This window comes from Dreissena polymorpha, chromosome 5, assembly GCF_020536995.1.
Source record: "Dreissena polymorpha isolate Duluth1 chromosome 5, UMN_Dpol_1.0, whole genome shotgun sequence".
NCBI classification, from domain to species: domain Eukaryota; kingdom Metazoa; phylum Mollusca; class Bivalvia; order Myida; family Dreissenidae; genus Dreissena; species Dreissena polymorpha.
The window spans coordinates 81639569-81659522 of NC_068359.1; the positions used below are offsets into that span (position 1 = coordinate 81639569).

A 19954-nucleotide genomic window follows, 5' to 3' on the forward strand; every position below is an offset into this window, starting at 1 on the left:
ACAATTGGTCGACATATTTAATGTTTTTTTCAAACCAATGTTTATAGAAAAAGGTCTTATTGTTTGAAGTTATGTCTTTATTGTTCCATAAAATAGTTTTACTGGTGATTTGGGTTTCTAGATTATGAGTAACATTAGTCCATGCCGATAAAACATGAGACAGAAATATGTTTTCGTTTGCAATTTCATGCAAAATGGTATTGCTGATGTTACATTCAAAAAGTAAGGAGTCACCATATTTTTTTAGGATTTCCTGGTAGAATAATTTCCATTTACTTGTATTGGTATTATCTAGATATCTTTTAACCCAGCTGCATTTGATTGCATTCAAGAATGAGTCGATGTCCGTTAATTGGATACCTCCATTTTCTACTGATTGAATTAACTGAGTTCGCTTAATTTTATCAGGTTTACCGTCCCATATGAAATTAAATATTTCTGATTGTATATCTTTAATAATATCATTTGGTGGGTTTGGGAGAACTGTTAGTGTATAAATTAATTTAGGGAGTGCAAACGTTTTCAACACTGTGTTTTTTCCGATTAGCGTAAGTTTACGATGCTGCCATGATTTTAAACAATTTTTAAATTTTTGTAATTTAGGCAGTATGTTTTTTAGAATGGTTTCATTTTCATTGTTTGTAAAGGTTATTCCTAACGTTGTTGCTTCATCTGATGTCCAGTGGAATTTCATTTCTTTTTTGAGTTGAATATTACTTTGTTTAAATTTACCTACTCGTAGCACAGTGCATTTACTTTTGTTAAGTTTAAGACCCGATGCCATTCCAAAAAGGGTAAGTGATTCTATAAGATTATTGAATGAGTCAATACTGTCATTTAAAAAATAAGTTGCGTCGTCAGCAAATAGGGATTGTTTAATTTCTTCGTCAGGTTCTAGCGATATTCCATTTATATGTTCATTTGATTGGATATAGTGTGATAGATACTCGATGCATATAATAAATAGTGAGGATGAGAGGGGACATCCTTGTCGTACCCCTCGTTCGATGTTAAAACTGTTTGAGAAGAAGCCATTGTTAATTATTATACTGTTAATATCGGTATAAAATAGTTTTACCCATTTAATTAGACTTTCACCGAAATTCATATTTTCTAAGCAAGAGAACATGAACGAATGGTCTAGTGAATCGAAAGCCTTTTCAAAGTCTGCAAAGAAGATGAGGCCAGCATTGTTTGGTTGGTTGAAGTAATTTATGCATTCTTGTATCAGACGTACATTTTCACCAATGTATCGTCCTTTAATAAAACCAGATTGAGATCTTGAAATGACTGATGGTAATACTTTTTTAATTCTGTTTGATATACTTTTAGTTGCAATTTTATAATCATTGTTTAGTAAACTTATCGGGCGCCAGTTTGATAAGGATTCTAGGTTTTTTCCAGGTTTTGGAATGAGTGATATTATACCTTGTTTTTGAAGAATTGTTAAGTTTTCGTTGTTAAATGAATAGTTAAGTGAATTAATTAAATATATTTTGATATCATTCCAGAATATTTTATAAAACTCGATTGTAATGCCATCAGATCCTGGACTTTTGTTGTTTTGCATTTCTTTTAGTGCTAATCCACATTCATATTCATTGAGTAATCCGTCACACAATAATTTTTCCTCTGGATTTAAAGCATGATGTGTATTTTTAAAAAGGGTGTTATTTTCAACATGTTTTCGTTTATAGAGGGTTTCGAAAAATAGACGTTGTTCTTCTAGTATTTGAGTTCTGTTTGTTATATCTTCGCCGTTGACTACTAATTTGTGTACCGTTTTTTGTTCACTTCTACGTTTTTCAATGTTTGCGAAGTATTTTGTATTTTTTAATTGTGTTCAACATGCTGAGCACGTGCTCGTAGTATTACTCCATTGAGATGTGTATGATAAATTCCTTCTAATACTTGTTTTTTGGATGTTATTTCATTTTCAATGTCGGTTGTATCGTTTATTTTTTCATGCATTTGTTTTTCAAGTGTTTCAATGATTTTGATGGTTTCAGCTTCAAGTTTGTGTGTTTCTTTTTGTTTAAATGATGTGTATCTGATTGTTGTGTTACGTATATTTCCTTTAATTACTTCCCATAAGGTGTTTGGGTTTGCATCTTTATTATCTTGAACTGTATTGAATATTTCTTGTTTTATTTGCGCTTGATATTGTGTATCTAATAAGATGCTGTTATTAATTTTAAAGTATCCTGGGCCTCTCTCAGGTTGTATTTTGTGTAGTTTAAGTTCGACTAGAGAGTGATCAGTCATAAATCCTGGTTTTATGCTACATGTGTCAATTATGTTGCAAAGTGACTCAGATATTAAAAAGTAGTCTAATCTACAAAATATTGTTGGTTTTGTGTTTGAGTGCCAGGTGAATTTGCTTTCGTTTGGATTTATTGTACGCCAGATGTCTAACATATTGTAATTATCAATTATGTTATTCAAAAAGTTTCTATTTTTAGGATGAGTATAAAGGTTTCCCTTCTTTTTATCTAATAATGGGTTAAGAACAGTATTGAAATCACCACCGACTATAATGTTTTTATCTTGGTTATTAATTATGAAGGATTGTAATGTTTCATAAAAAGAGGAATCATCTATGTTAGGGCCGTAAACGTTGATTAATGTTAATTGTGTTTCGTGTATTTTGATATCTATACTTGCTTGTCTGCCAACTATTATTTCATTAAAGTTATCGACTGTCATCCCAATATTATTTTTTATCAGAAAGGCAATGCCTTGTTTATTAGTGTGTTGTCCACTGAGATAGATGTCTCCGTCCCATTCATTTTTTAAGGTTTGTGCTAAAGTGTGTGTCAAGTGACTTTCTTGTAATAGGCATATGCTATATTTTTTTTCGTCTAACCATTTGAAGATTTTTATACGTTTATCTTTATTGTTTAGCCCTTTTACATTCAAAGTGCATAATTTAATCATTTAAAAAGGTGGAGGGTGATGTTACTGATAATTTGTGTGTTCTTGTCCAGTTAGTTTCTATTTTAAAACATGTCCAGTTGATTTCTGTTATAAGATATAGGTCAATGGAATTTTTCCATGATTTGGTATTCGATGCAAAAGTGATGTGTATGTACAAATATAGTAAACATTTCATCATGACATATATAGTGGAATAAATGCAAAGAAAAACAATATAAAGGGACAAAATCAACTAAAAAACAACAACAAACAATTGATACACAGAGATGCAAAAAACAAAAAAACAAAAAAGGATAAAACATACGGTATTGGTTTGGGTTTTTAAACAAAGTAATGATATATTTTTCCAATGTACTGCTAAAGTATCTAAGACGAGAACAGAAATATGTAAAACAAAACAACAACAAAACGCTTACATATGATGTCATGAATCAGTGGTTATATATGTATTAAATTATCCAATGTGCAATTATATATACATATATATATATATATATATAGTTTTCTATTTATATCAATGGTACAGCCCAGTAAAATCGGGCTGTCCATTTTATGGCCGTTTTCGACCTTTTTATTCATCTAATTTTATGTTAAGCAGTGTGCTCGGGCAATGGTTTATTAACCAAAGTCCCGAGAGTAAACAACCCCATTAGTAGTAATAACCACCACTAACAGAAAACGTTTTAACAACAGAAGCTGATGTATGACATGTCCAAATGACCATATAAAACTGTTTAACAAATTGAGTGAGATTATTTATTTTCTGATGTTTTATATTTCTTTTTCCTTTTCAAATGATGTAAATTTGTGTGATTCTATGTTTAAATAATTAATTTTGAAACATATAGGCAGCATACTGTTTAATACATTGAAGTTAACATTGTTATATTATTTTGATTATCAGTGTTGTTTATCAAGTTGAAAAAAAAAGTTATTTATATACAAATAAATCTTATTAAGACTTATGAAGGTATGACTTATGAAGGTACTTATTGTTTTTTATGTAATAATATACTTTTTGAGTGATAATATATAGGCAATGACATTAATGTAGTAAGGTTTCTTTAAATGATTGTTCTTATTAATAAGGTTGGAATAATCAACAGTTTTCATGGCGCGAAAAAGTTGCGACATTTTTTGTTGGGCCAGTAAAACCCCTGAATCCATGTAATTACGTTTTATTTCTTATAAGTTTATAATAAGAACTTCCAAAAAGCTAAGTACTGGCGGCGAAGGGTATTGCTGAAGATGATAATGCTGAAGATGATTATGACAAGGATAACGATGCTGATGATATTGATGAAATACATGATATCAAAAGTTTACAAGACAATGTTATGAGCTATTAATGGGTCTGCTTTAAATGGCAACAGAATCGAATATAGGAAATAAAAATGTGGACTAGTATGCTTCTTGTACTTATTTGCCCTTATGCTGAGAGAAGCTGTGTGTTGAAACAAGAGAGAACCCTTGTTTGGGTGAGGGCCACCAAAAGTTGAAAGTAGGGTTCCCTCCGGGTACCCTGTCGAAAAAAGTTAGTGTCAAGGCCTGGAACTCATCCAAGATATCATTGGGACAAATCTTCTGACCAAGTTTCATGATGATCGGAAAATAAATGTAACCTCTAGAGTGTGAACAAGGTTTTACTATAGCCATATAAGGAAAAATTTCCCGCCCCATGTTGGCCATGTTTTTCAACCAACCGGCATCATTTTTAAACTCGTCCAAGATATTATTGGGATGAATCTTCTGCGGACTATAAATGTGGCCTCTAGAGTGTTAACAAGATTTTACTATAGCCATATAAGGAAAAATTCCTCGCCCCTTGGCAGCCATGTTTTTCAAGCAAATGCTACCATTTTCTAACTTATCCAAGATATAATTGGGACAAATCATCTGACCAAGTTTCATGAAGATCGGAAAATAAATGTTGCCTCTAGAGTGTTAACAAGGTTTTACTATAGCCATATAAGGCAAAATGCCCCGCCCCCTGGAGCCATATTTTTCAACCAACCGGCATCATTTTGGAACTTGTCCAAGATATTATTGGGATGAATCTTCTGACCAAGTTTCATGAAGATAGGACAATAAATGTGGCCTCTAGTGTTAACAAAATTTTACTATAGCCATATAAGGAAAAATGCTCCGCCCCTTGGCAGCCATGTTTTTCAAGCAAAGATTACCATTTTTGAACTCATCCAAGATATAATTGGGACAAATTTTCTGACCAAGTTTCATACAGATCGGAAAATAAATGTGACCTCTAGAGTGTTAATAAGGTTTTACAAAAGCCATATAAGGAAAAATGCCCCGCCCTGTGGCGGCCATGTTTTTCAACCAACGGGCATCATTTTAGAACTTGTCCAAGATATTATTTGGATGAATCTTCTGACCAAGTTTTATGAAGATCAGACAATAAATGTGGCCTCTAGAGTGTTAACAAGATTTTACTATAGCCATATAAGGAAAAATACCCCTACCCTTGGCAGCAATGTTTTTCAAGCAAACATTACCATTTTCAAACTCATCTAAGATATCATTGAAACCAATCTTTTGACCAAATTTCATGAAGATTCGAAATAAATGTGGCCTCTAGAGAATTAACCAGGCAAATGTTGGCGCCGCACAATGCACAACGACGACGGACAAAAGGCGATCATAAAAGCTCACCATGAGCACTTTACGTTGTGCTCAGGTGAGCTGGCAAAAAAACAAAAACACAAAATGCTTAATTTCAATATATGCAGAAATTGTACAGGGGCCATTTTGTTTATTAATAAGCAAATACACAATGTTTGTAGCTATCACCATTTTTAGAAAGCAACCATAGACATCCAGCAGAAAGAAATTTATCATTACATAAGTATACCTTTCCCAGGGGCATGCTCGGATGTTTCGGCCACAGATTCCTCCACCATGGACCTTGTAGACTTCCTAGGTGACGAGATCTCCAGCGTATCAGCCACAGACCTAGTCGAGGTCCGCCTTTTTTCTTCTGACTTCTCTGGAGTATCCCCCACCAACTTTACCAGGGACCTCCCAGACTTTGCAACATCTGCCTTTTCAGCTCCCGCATCTATCTGTTTACCTGCATTCCTTGGCGAATTTTTGGCTGCCAAATGGGCGTCCGCTTTTGTCTTCTCGGATATAGACACGAAAACGCGAACAGATTTTGCACGAGTCATGTCGGGAGAGTCTGTGGTCTTTTTCCTAGCGTTCCTATTAGTCACCTCCCTGACATTCTTCTCAGGGATTGCAGTTACTGTCGTTGGTTTTCTGGTGTTTTTATCGATTTTCGCGTCCGCCTTAGACTTTGAAGGTCCTTCTACTTTTTCCGCAACTTTCTGTTTGGCTTTATCTCCAGCTTTACTTGCACCAGGGGAGGTAAGAGAAGCCAACGACTTTCCCTTGGAAGGGGATTCATTTCCCTTTGCTGCTTCTTTGATGGGAGACTTTCTAACATTTCTCTTTTTAGGATTCTTCAGGGAACCTATCGTTTTCTCAGTTACTTTGTTAACAGGAGACTTTGACATTCTTGTTCTCTCCATGGCTGGCGATTTCGAAGCCTTTCTTTTCTCCTGGTTCCGTCTGGCTGGCGACTCAGGGGGGTTTCTCTTCTCTGGCCACGAATCAACTGGTGAGCAGAAGGATTTTCTCTTTTCAGAATCTTTTCCCCGCCACACATACTTCTTCATGCTACCTGCTGAGGATTTCAAAGTGGAGGCTGAGCTCAGCGCTGGGGCGGAGCTTATCAGACACGACCCATCCACGTCCTCCAAGGAGTTCTCCCCCGTGATGTCCAGCTCCAAGTCCATGCCTGTCACACCAAGCGTCATGTTGGCCAAGTAGAGGCCTCGAACTTCTGGAACCATGGTATAACAATAAGTTTAGTTTAAACTTAGTTTTGCGTCAAGATGGCAGAGTAAAGGCCACGCATACCTGGAATCTAGTGATTTTTTTCACATGAATTTTTTCTACAGCCTGTGCGTCTTGAATTGGAAAAAAAGGCGTGATAAAGCCCTAAAATGGGGGATATTACAAAATTCAATAGAAACTTACTTTCCTTATTTGCCGATATGTTGATAAAATAATTTACACAGAAATTGAAAATTTCCTGCACATTGCTAAAATACACTTGGAAATATTAATGTTAAAAGATGGAATGATATTAATCTATATTTACATAATTTTTGTACACTATTATACATAAAATGAACCATAATTCAACAATTAAATGGTTACCACTAATTTTACAAATAACATACACATCTTTCAGTATAAAACACACTAAGTGACCCATATTCAAACTTGACCTAGACATCATCTAGATACAACTTGTGACCAAGTTTGGTGAAGATCGGATGAAATTTCGGGACAGACCGACAAAGTGACTCCTATATAGCCCCAATTACCAATGGTAATGGGGATATAAAAACTATGGAAAAGGTTTACTATAGAGAAAATATCTGAAGTTCTGACTTCATGGCCTATAACTTAGCCAAAAATCAATGGACCAGAACAAAACTCACACTTCATCTGAAGGTTATGTAGGTTGACTCACCAAAAATTAGCTCAATATCTACATGTATTAGCATCTCATAAAAAAAAACAGAAAACAGAATGGCAGACACACAGTGCGACTGATATAAAAACAAGAGGGCCAAGATGGCCCTAGTTCGCTCACCTAAGAGGAGTCGGATCATTCAATCTTTGTCAAAAATATGACCTAGTGAGTAGAAATTTGGGTTAATGTCGAGGGATGACATGATAGCAATCTACACACAAACCTCAAATTCATACTTCCATCCAACAAAAGTTGTTTTTCTATCATTACTGGTAGTAACAGTGACCCTGACTTTAACCTTACTGCCAATCTTAAGCTATATCTGCACATAACTCACCTACAGCATACAAAAACAAGAAATGTGTTTGTCAGAAACACTATGTCCCCTTGTGGGCCACTTTGATTTAGTTTTTTTGACCTTTGACCTTGAAGGATGACCTTGACCTTTCACCACTCAAAATGTGCAGCTCCATGAGATACATATGCATGCCAAATATTAAGTTGCCATCTTCAATATTGCAATATTTATTGCAGATGTTAAAGTTCAGGGCCCTCAATCTATCAAATCTGCCGCCGAATTTCGGCGGCTGTCCCCCACCTGAAAAGTATACTTTTTTCCCCTTTTTGGGGGAAAAATTCCCCCTAAAAAAATTTTTTTTTTTTTTTTTTTTTTTTTTTTTATAGAAAGATGTGTCTCATGATTATTATATCTCAATTCTATTTCAATTTAATCTTTTCAAACATACTAAATTATGAAAAATGCAATGAATATAGTGCAAACATGTTCAAATGAAATAATGAGAGAGTAAGTAAAAAAATCCCCCAAAAAGGGGAACGCTGCGAAAATTCCCCCTCCTAAGGGCTGCGGACCCCTTCCCCCAAAGTAGTGTGAGGGCCCTGAAGTTGGCGCAAACCAACCAACAGACAGGGCAAAAACAATATGTCCCCCACTAAGGGCTTAATGCAATTCAGCTGGTATCAAACGTTGTGGAGATTATATTATGCCCACAAGATTCATGATAATCTGATCTGATGTAAACTTTCAGAGTAAGAGAGCACGCAAGGGGACTTCCCATCTTAAGTGTTTTAAATACCCCCCCCCCCCATTAATTTTTATGTCCCCCACTATCGTAGTGGGGGACATATTGATTTTGCCCTGTCTGTTGGTCTGTTGGTCCGTTGGTCTGTTGGTCTGTTGGTTGGTTTGCGCCAAATTTAACATTTGCAATAACTTTTGCAATATTGAAGATAGGAACTTGATATTTGGCATGCATATGTATCTCATGGAGCTGCACATTTTGAGTGGTGAAAGGTCAAGGTCATCCTTCAAGGTCAAAGGTCAAATATATGGGTCAAAATCGCTCATTTAATGTATACTTTTGCAGTATTTCAATATTCAAGATAGCAACTTGATATTTGGCATGCATGTGTATCTCATGGAGTTGCACAATTTGAGTGGTGAAAGGTCCAGGTCAAGGTCATCCTTTAAGGTCAGATGTCAAATATATGTGGCCAAAATCGCTCATTTTATGAGTACTTTTGCAATATTGAAGATAGCAACTTGATATTTGGCATGCATGTGTATCTCATAAAGCTGCACATTTTGAGTGGTGAAAGGTCAAGGTCATCCTTCAAGGTCAGAGGTCAAATATATGTGGCCCAAATCGCTAATTTTATGAATACTTTTGCAATATTGAAGATAGCAACTTGATATTTGGCATGCATGTGTATCTCATGGAGCTGCACATTTTAGTGGTGAAAGGTCAAGGTCATCCTTCAAGGTCAAATATATGGGTCAAAATTGCTCATGTAATGTCACTTCTGCAATATTGAAGCTAGCAATTTTATATATTTGAAATGCATGTGTATCTCATGGAGCTGCACATTTTGAGTGGTGAAGGGTCAAGATCAAGGTAATCCTACAAGGTCAAACGTCATTTAGGGGGACATTGTGTTTCACAAACGCATCTTGTTGTTAATGCCCCTAAAACATCAAATTACCAGATTCATCTTTTTCGTAGTTTGAATTCCTTGGGACCTTCAGGTTGCAGTCATGGTCCATTTTTGTCTTTACACCTGCAGAATGAAGCCCATTTTCAGCTGTATATGCGTTTGAATCATCAATCTGTTTACTGTGAACACATTCAGAATTGAAGCCAGCTTGTCTTGTGACATCTTGATGGGTAACATCACATCCCATCTGCTCTGAATCCACACATGCCGAGGGGAAGCCATCTTGTCTGGTGCTATCTTGTACCATCTCTAAACATCCTGTTTTTTCTGATTGTTCATGTACTAAATTGAAGCCATTTAGCTTGTTGTTATCTTGATGCATCTCTTCCCGTAGAACTTGTTCTGATTTGGCACACTTAGAATAAAAATCAGTAGCCATATTATCCCATTCATCAGTGTCAATTTTAACACAAACAGAGTTAAACTCATCTGGTGTTTGGTTTAAATTTAAGGTCTCTGTCCCTACCCTAGCCGCTGTAGAGTTTACATCAGTTTGGGTTGTGGAGTCTTTTAAAGGCACAGACTCACTTTCTGTGTCACCTCCCATGATTTTACATTTTCTATGTAATGTTCTTCTCTGGTACTGTATGGAGGTTGCCAGAAGAGGACTTTCCTGTATACGTGTCATTCTGGAAATGAAAAGATAACACATTCATTCAGTGAAGAAATGGCTAAATTATGAATGATTTATAAAATGTGTGATCTTTGACCCCAATATGTGACCAACCTTGTCTCTAGGGTTATGAGTCTTTGCATGTGACTAAGGGGTAAAGCTCCAGTAATTGAGAACCTAGATATATGGTAAAATCCTAACAAAATAAGCCATATTTAATGAAAATTTGAAAAAAATTAACTGTTAAAAAGTGTGTAACCTTAGCCTTGACCCTAGAGACCGAACTCTTACCTGTGACACACAACCAGATCAAGGGAACAATAACAGAATACCTTAATGCATAGTGAAGTTATGGCTTAATTATTTTTTTTTATTCAATATAAGACATACAATGTATACATGTATATAATCATAAAACAAAGTGATACCATGTAGCATCAATAATCTTCAAACATGTTATACAAGATACGCTAATATATACTTTTTTGACCTTGTGGTTTCCTTTTGATTAAAAAAAGGTTAATATGTATTTTTTTCTTTGGTTGTTTGTGATAGGTGTTAAAAAAAGAAAAACAACAGAATATTTATGAATAAGGATGGGTTGCAGAGAGTGGGTAGAAAGCATTCTGGACTTGTTTATGAAAGTTTAATATGTTTACATTTTCGTTCAAATATATGAAGTGTATCATTGTTTAGGGCTATTTCTTTTTCAATTTGAATCTTCAGTTTTAAATAATTGATAAAACAGTTCATTGTACGTGTTTGTATTCTGTATTTCATGCTGAATGGCTAAATTATTAATAATTTATCAAATTCGTGAGCTTTGACCACAATGTGTGACCTCGCTGACAGGGTTATGGATCCTGTGTTATTGAAGGTACATCTCAAGGCAGGAAAAACCCTATATTCAAAGGGCAGTCATTGAATTCGAGATTTAAATCTACAAGCAAGTCGGGCTAGAACTATGGGAATTTGAACAAGCCCGAGTCAGATTTTACTGGCCCAAACATTTTTGTTAAAAATGCAGATAAACATAACATAAAACATCCAAAGAAACATTCATTTATTCAATCTTTAGAATACAATACAAATCTCTTATTAATTTCATCCTCATCCAAGTTAGCTTCCTCGTCATCTGAGCCAGCCTCTTTCGGATCCTGAAAGAAGAAGAAATTAATTTCACACACGGATTTCAATCAAATCACTATTATAAATATATACATAAAGTTTAGGTAAAAAATTAGCAGAAAGTTATCCCATATATCCACGTGAAAGAGAGAGCAAACCTGAACCACCCGAAAATATATAAGCAATTAAGTGCCAGGTTATTCTACAAAAAGCCAGTTGACAAATGCGTCAATCACAGTTACCTCAGATTCGCATTCCTCAACGACGTACTTGAATGACAGCTGTTCCGCCATTACTCTCTGTGTCCCGAGAGCAACGCAAAACATTTATTTTACATAATAGTAATCCGGGAATCACAAAACCATGCGCTTTATGCGCAGTAATCCAATTATCGGCTGATTGCCCAGCATGTGTGCGCAGTGTGTTAAAACATAAGCGGCTGTTGATTTAAGGGGCTCAAAACTTTGTTTACAAATATTGAAAATGAAAGTGGAACTCGTTTTCTGTTTAATGAATTGTACAAGCACGTCGGGCTTGTAATATTGGATTTCCTACAAGCCCGAAAGAAAAAATACTAGTTTTTTGCTGTCGGACTAGTGCGAATTTCGACGACTGAAAGGGAACTTTATAGTTAACATGCTAATTCATTGCATTGTTATCCCAACCTTTGCTCATTTATATCTATACACCTAAGAATGTTTCATATTAAAATCAAAAGTTTGTAAGATATAGCTCTAAAACGTTTGTGACAGACAGATGGACGGACAAGGCAAAAACTATATCGCTCCTTCTTTGGCGGGGGATAAAATGGGGAAATAACGCTGTAATTTATTAATACTGTGAAACCATATTATTTTCGTCAGGATAAAATTTTGTCAGTTTTCATAAAACTAGAGCTTTGTCACAGTCGAGATGAATACCCCCACATGCCGCATTGACACAGATCATTTTGCATGTTGTCTTCACAAAAAACAGCAGACACCATGCTCAATGTTTAAAACGAACTAAGTGACCCCGTGACCTAGTTTTTGACCCGGCATGGCCCACGTTTGAACTTGACCTACACATCATCTAGATACAACATCTGACCAAGTTTGGTGAAGATCAGATGAAAACTACTTGAATTAGAGCGGGGACACTAAATACGGACCGACCGACAGACTGACAGACTGACAAGCTCACTCCTATATACCCCCTAAACTTCATTTGTGGGGGTATAATGACAATTTCGTCAGCACGTAAATTTGCAAATTTCTAATTTTGAAAAAAATTGCGTCAGTCAATATCCGATTTGTTTGTTATACATGTCTGCTATATTCCCCGAAGATTCGCAGTTGCGACAAATCCTCGTGGAAAAGGGAGCACATTTGGAAATCCTGTTTGTAACATGCCAATTAAAACTAGTCTTTTGTTATCAAGTGATCGAATAACCGTAAACGAGTGTTTAAAACAACGAAGCCAAGTGCCAATAAATCAACAACCTTGAAAAACAAAATACACACTATCCGTAATGAAGTTGTTAACAATAAGCGCTATAAATCATAACTATTCAACCTAAACGAAGTCAACGCATTCCATACAGCTTAACTGCATACGTGTTTTATAGCAATGCCGTGTGTCAGTTACTGCATACGCGTTTCATAGCAATGCCGTGTGTCAGTTACTGCATACGCGTTTCATAGCAATGCCGTGTGTCAGTTACTGCATACGCGTTTCATAGCAATGCCGTGTGTCAGTAAAGTAAACTGTATAATATGCACCACTTTGTGTCAAAACTGGATTTATCTTGATTATGAAACAGACGAAGTATGTACATGTATATGTAGAATGCAGATTACGTTTGATTTTAATATCTCATGCCTACGGTAAGTTTAAATTTTGTTTAAACATTGGACATAATTATTTTTTAGAATTTTAAACTCATCACTCGGTCCACTAGCAAAATAGACCAAAATTAATGCCTGATGAATAATAATGGTTCCACAGTAATTTGTGTCACTATTTAACCCATTTTTGCCTAGCGTCTAGAAAAAAAGGCCTTGGCAAACAGCGTAGGCCCAGATGAGACGCCGCATGATGTGACGTCTCATCAGGGTCTGCGCTGTTTGCTTAAAGGAATTTATATAGAAATAAATATACTAGACATCCCTAATTTTGGAAATAAATTGATCCAATTAAGGATGGGAGAGTCCACTAGGCATAAATGGGCTAAGGTGCATCATCCTCTTACCCATATATACACTCACTCATACAAGGTTTGAATGAAAACTTTTCAAGCAGTTCCAAGATATAGCTTTGGACACAAAAGTGTTCCATAGGGTCTGACAGACAAGGAAAAAAGACTATCTCTCTGCCTATTGCACTGGATAATGTCTCACCTCACCCAACAGTCTGGGATATTGTCGTCCTCCAGTTCTGACTGTTGATCATAACTGACGTCCCCCTGATGGCTGAACTCTGCAAAGTGCTCTGGGTTCTTCCTGAAGTTCATGTGAAATATTGCGCAGTGAAAAGGGTCCTTCCTGAAGTTCATGTGAAATATTGTGCTGTGATGTGAAATATTGTGCTGTGAAAAGGGTTCTTCCTGAAGTTCATGTGAAATATTGTGCGGTGAAAAGGGTTCTTCCTGAAGTTCATGGGAAATATTGTGCTGTGAAAACTAGTTGTGTTTTTACCCTTTGCATGCTGGGATATTTGTCGTCTGCTAAAATGTCATCTGCTGAATTTCTAAAATCATAATTTTCTTCAATTTTTTTCAAGAACTATATCAGAATAGCAAACAGTTTGGATCCTGATCAGACGCCACATTTTGTGAATTCTGATCTGGATCCAAACTGTTTGCAAAGGCCTTTAAAATTTGGTTCCAGCGCTTAAAGGGTTAATGAACTTGCATGGTGTCAATTAAGGATTCAAGCATGGCTGAAGCATTTAACAGTTTCATTTAAACTTAATTATAATGCAATCAAAAGATTATTATGTTTATAATAAAGGTAATTTGTGCAATGAATTGTTAAGAAATTACTGGAAACTAGAGATTTGTTCTTTGACCAAACTGCTTAATCAGGCTTTTTTCTGTCTATTTTGGGAAAAAGTATCTTGCAAAATTGGGATTTTTCGAGTCGCGAAATCATTAAAATTGGGAAGAGTTTTCATCGCAAAAAGCATTGGTGAAATTATTTTTCTTAATTTCTCTTATTAAATCTTATGTTTTCATACATAGCTATTGCCCTAAAATGTTTTTTCCATGCAACATTCATTGTCCATTGCTAGCGTAAGTATGTGTATGATAACAAGGGCTGTTTATAAAACATTCATGCCCCCCATATGGGCTGTCAGTTGTAGCCATTGTGTGAATACGTTTTTGTCACTGTGACCTTGACCTTTGACCTAGTGACCTGAAAATCAATAGGGGTCATCTGCGAGTCATAATCAATGTACATATGAAGTTTCATGATCCTAGGTGTAAATGTTATTGAGTTATCAGCCGGAAACCATTTTACTGGTTCCAGTCACTGTGACCATGACCTTTGACCTAGTGACCTGAAAATCAATAGGGAGCATCTGCAAGTCATGATCAATGTACCTATAAAGTTTCATGATCCTAGGCGTAAGCGTTCTTGAGTTATTATTCGGAAACCATTTTTCTATTTTTAGTCACTGTGACCTTGACCTTTGACCTAGTGACCTCAAAATCAATAGGGGTCATCTGCGAGTCATGATCAATGTACCTATGAAGTTTCATGATCCTAGGCCTAAGCGTTCTTGAGTTATTATCCGGAAACCATCTGGTGGACGGACGGACGCACAGACATACGGCCGGACCGACATGTGCAAAACAATATACCCCCTCTTCTTCGAAGGGGGGCATAAAAATACAGACTTTATGAATGTTGTGCTTGAAGTTCAAATAAAATACATAGCTTGATATGTCTTTTAATATTTTTTTAAGGAATATTCACAATTGTCGGACCTACAGACATACTTTCAACATATTAATCAAAATTCAAGTTGCCAAATGTCTGAAGAAAACCATTTTTTGAAACACAGTAACGTTGAAAGTGAAACCAGTCCACATTTCTCTACCTCAGACCATCCATATTGATTCTCAACAAATTTACAATAATCACATCATTTGTTGTATACCGGGTACATTACCGGATAATTCTGAATAATCCAGCACTTCAATATTTGAAAGCAAATTCTGACCGAAAATATGTTTTAAGAATTGCATAAACACAACCGGCCACAATGTGTCTGAAGTGTCAAGGTCGCGAAAATTGCATAATGGAACACTCGATACGATAACGTTTTATGGGGTATTCCCATTGGCACGCTAAAACATGACAGAAGCTTATTAAAAACACAGTACCTACCGGGAAACACATTTTTTGCTTCGGTCATTTCGGTCTGAAATTGGGAATTTTTTTTTTAGAATTGGGAAAAAATATGCATATTTGGCATTGGGAATTGGTCCGACTATTGGACCCGTTGGATGGGCAGAAAAATGCCTGTTAGTCAGCCATTTTCAAGGGCAAATAACGAACATGTGGACCAATGGGAATGAAGAGTTCTGCAAATCTGCACTTCAAGATGATGATTTTTTTTTTAGTTTTAATAGAACAGTAATAGCTTGAGAATTGTAGAAGCATAAGCTCCACAAACTTATAGCATTTAATCAGAAACTGACTGACCATCTGACAAAGTTACTCCTATTCATCTCATCCCTTAAGATTTATAATAAAGTATGTTCATTAAAAAAAAAAACTTTCAATCTAATTTACCTGTAACATTTCTTGCCGCACATACATGGTGGTCTGTGTTTACTCTTTAACTGCCTGACTTTCTCAACTTTATCTCGACCTTTTCCAGATGATTTGTCGCCATCGCCATCATCACCATCAACATCATCCTCATCAGAACTTTCCTCCTCCTTCTCAGCCTTTCCTCTTCCAAGCTTCTTCTTGGGAGTTAGTTCTTCTTCCTCTTCTTCTAATTCTTCATCCTCTTCCTCCAAAACGGAAGCCTTTTTAGGTCGCTTGGTTTTAGGGACTCTTTTGCACGCTACATAATTGTATGGAACATAGTCGTCCTCTGATGATTCAAGGTCTTTGTCCGAGTCCATATAACGTTTCCGTTTTCCAACAGTACAAGACGATCTCCGGCTACCCTGCGGTTTGGACTGAAAATGGTAGTCTGGTTTTTATTTTGGATATTCGAGTTGCTTTCTGGGAAAAACAAGCATTTTTTATAATAATTGGAAAAAAAAGCAGGGATGCAAGAGGTTAACCAGTTAACCTACCAACTACCATTTAACCGGTTACATTTTCGAAAAAAGGTTAACCTGAAAAAATAATTTTTAGTATGCTTTTTTGTAGGAATAATGTTTTCTCCTTTTCATACTACAATTCGTACGATTTTACTTTTAGCGCGCAACATATTGCATATTTGCGTAGGTGACTAGAAAGAACAACATGCCGCTCCATCGACGGTAGTAAATAACGTGTCAACAAACAAGGCAATAAAGCAATAAATCAGTACCTTTGTGGCAACAAACATGGGGTACGTTTTGATTAATGGCACTTTTGTTTGGTCTAACTCGCGAACATTTTACTAGAGAAATGCGGGGAGTAGGGGGCTATTAACTCCCCGTATTATATTAACTCCCCCTTTATATCGAACTCGAAATAAAATTCAGTTGAGACATTGGATGGCTTATTTTGATGTTTTGTTAACCAATATCCAAAAATGGAGATTATTAAAACAAGAGCACCGCCTTGCGGGTGCAGACCGCTCATCTATTTTCTTTTTAAAGGTGAAGGGACTCTCATTTTCAATCACAAAGGAGGGAGGGGTGGAGTGAAGAGGGGTGCATTGTGTGGGGGTGTGGACATTTATTACATTATCTTCCAAAAATGCGAAAAAAAGGAAAAAAAAATTATTCGGGGGTGGGAGGGGGGGGTGGGGGGGGTGGGGGTGGGGATTCTTGGGTGCGATGGTTGGACGGTATTTTAAACATAAAATAATAAAAATAAATATTTGTGTTGTTTAACCGTTTCAAAAAAAAAATTGGGGGGGGGGGGGTGAGGTGGGGGGGTATAGTGTGAGGGTGTGGTGGTAATTTGTGAGATGATATTGAAAAAAAAAATAGGGGGGGGGGATTCGGGTGGGGGGTGGAGGGAGGGGGGGTGGGGGGGGGGGATTCTTGGGTGCGATGGTTGGACGGTATTTTAAACATAAAATAATCAAAATAAATAGATTTGTTTTTTAACCGTTTAAAAAAAAATTTGGGGAGGGGGTGGGGTAGGGGGGGGGGGTATAGTGTGAGGGTGTGGTGGTCATTTGTGAGATGATCTTAAAAAAAAAAAAAAAAAAAATAGGGGGGGGGATTCGGGGGAGGGGGGGGGAAGGGGGGGCACGGGCGATGGTTTGGGTGGAGTCTATTGTGGTATGTCATGTAAGAGTAGTTTTGTCAAAGTATCAATCAAATCTAATCATAAATAAAGAAGTTATGTCAATTTTAGCAAAATTTAATAATTTGACCTTGAGAGTCAAGGTCATTCAAAGGTCAAGGTAAAATTCAACTTGCCAGGTACAGTAACCTCATGATAGCATGAAAGTATTTGAAGTTTGAAAGCAATAGCCTTGATACTTAAGAAGTAAAGGGGATCGAAACACAAAATTTAACCATATATTCAAAGTTACTAAGTCAAAAAAGGGCCATAATTCCGTAAAAATGACATCCAGAGTTATGCAACTTGTCCTTTTACTGTACCCTTATGATAGTTTGCGAGTGTTCCAAGTATGAAAGCAATATCTATGATACTTTAGGGGTAAAGTGGACCAAAACACAAAACTTAACCAAACTTTCAATTTTCTAAGTATAAAGGGCCCATAATTCCGTCCAAATGCCAGTCAGAGTTACATAACTTTGCCTGCACAGTCCCCTTACGATAGTTAATAAGTGTTGCAAGTATGAAAGCAATAGCTTTGATACTGTAGGAATAAAGTGGACCTAAACACAAAACATAACCAAATTTTCAATTTTCCAAGTATAAAAAGGGCACATAATTCTGTCAAAATGCCAGTCAGATTTACATTACTTTGCCTGAACAGTCCCCTTATGATAGTTAGTAAGTGTTTCAAGTATCAAAGCAATAGCTTTGATACTTAAGGAATAAATGGACCTAAACACAAAACTTAACAAAAAATTTCAATTTTCTAAGTATAAAAAGGGCACATAATTCTGTCAAAATGCACGCCAGAGTTATCTAACGTTGCCTGCCCGGTCCCCTCATGATAGTAAGTAAGTGTACCAAGTTTGAATGCAATAGCATTGATACTTTCTGAAAAAAGTGGACCTAAACGCAAAACTTAACCAAAATTTTCAATTTTCTAAGTATAAAAAGGGCACATAATTCAGTCAAAATGCACGCAAGAGTTATCTAACTTTGCCTGCCCAGTCCCCTCATGATAGTAAGTACGTGTACCAAGTTTGAATGCAATAGCATTGATACTTTCTGAGAAAAGTGGACCTAAACGCAAAACTTAACCGGACGCCGACGCCGACGCCAAGGTGATGACAATAGCTCATGTTTTTTTTTCAAAAAATAGATGAGCTAAAAATAGGTAGATAGAGTTATGGTTCTTGGTCACTGCACTTCTCCTAGTTGCCATTTCTTTATATTCTAAGTTTAAAGTAAATCCATTGAATAGATTTGGAGTTATGCTCCGGACAAAGTTTCAGCCGGACGGACAGACAGACAGACAGACAGGACCAATTACTATATCCCCTCCGAAAAAAATTTCGCCGGGGATAAAAAGAATAAACCAAGAAACACATCATTTGTGAGCGATACCACGCGAACGTAATGTAAGCGGCCCAAAAAATTACGTTAATGACACTTGAAAATGAACATTGTGTAAATCTTCTTTTTTACTCATACTCTTTTACCCAGGAAAAATAAATACTATATGTAGAAAACATTTACAAAATTATTAAAATAAATGCTACAATACATTTCATTAAGAAATAGACATGTTCTCAACGCAAGCAATCTCAAATTACTTTCGTTTCTATAGAGAGTACAGGTACGAGTGGTATGACATTGTTTGCATATACTGTAACATTTTAACTACTTAAGGTGTTTCGGTTAACCGGTTACTAACCAGTAACTCAAAAGGTTAACCGGTTAACGATTTTTGTAACCTCTTGCATCCCTAAAAAAAGAGTGACTTCAATAAAGTTCAATAAGTTTGACTGTAGCCATATAAGGAAAACTGCAAAGCCCACTGGCAGCCATTTTTGGATTATTGACGCAAAGCGGCAATAATACACAGTAGCCAATCTTCAGCCTAATTTGCATATTACTGCAAACTTCGGAGCACTTCTGTCTACGCCGCAGAACTAACTCTCTGTTAACGCAACGCAATTTGATTGGGTGTTGTGAAAATGTTAGTACATGCGCATTGCTAGTATTCTCTATATAACGATAAAAGCCGTTACCGAGAAAAAGTATCCGAATGTACAATACTCGATTCACACAGGCGATATTTTAGATTGTATGTTTCCCTTTAACTCTTTCCTATTGAAGCTGGTCCGAGACTAGTAACACACTAAACATCGCAGTGGCGAAGACAGGGTTCAGAAACTTGAATGTTTTTCTAAATGAACTTAGTTTCCTTTTGAATCAGGGCCACGT

General features: G+C 36.3%; 1 protein-coding gene across 1 annotated transcript in view; it reads right to left on the reverse strand.

The window, feature by feature from the left end:
• LOC127831403 (uncharacterized) overlaps window positions 1-19954 on the reverse strand; it is a 64761-nt gene that overhangs the window by 14612 nt on the left and 30195 nt on the right. Inside the window, exons 7-10 of the mRNA XM_052356389.1 lie at window positions 16037-16434; window positions 13634-13777; window positions 9503-10143; window positions 5807-6799 (exon numbers count right to left, since the gene is read on the reverse strand). Of these exons, the coding sequence (XP_052212349.1) occupies window positions 5807-6799; window positions 9503-10143; window positions 13634-13777; window positions 16037-16434 (2176 nt within the window). The remainder of the gene's footprint in view (window positions 1-5806; window positions 6800-9502; window positions 10144-13633; window positions 13778-16036; window positions 16435-19954) is intronic.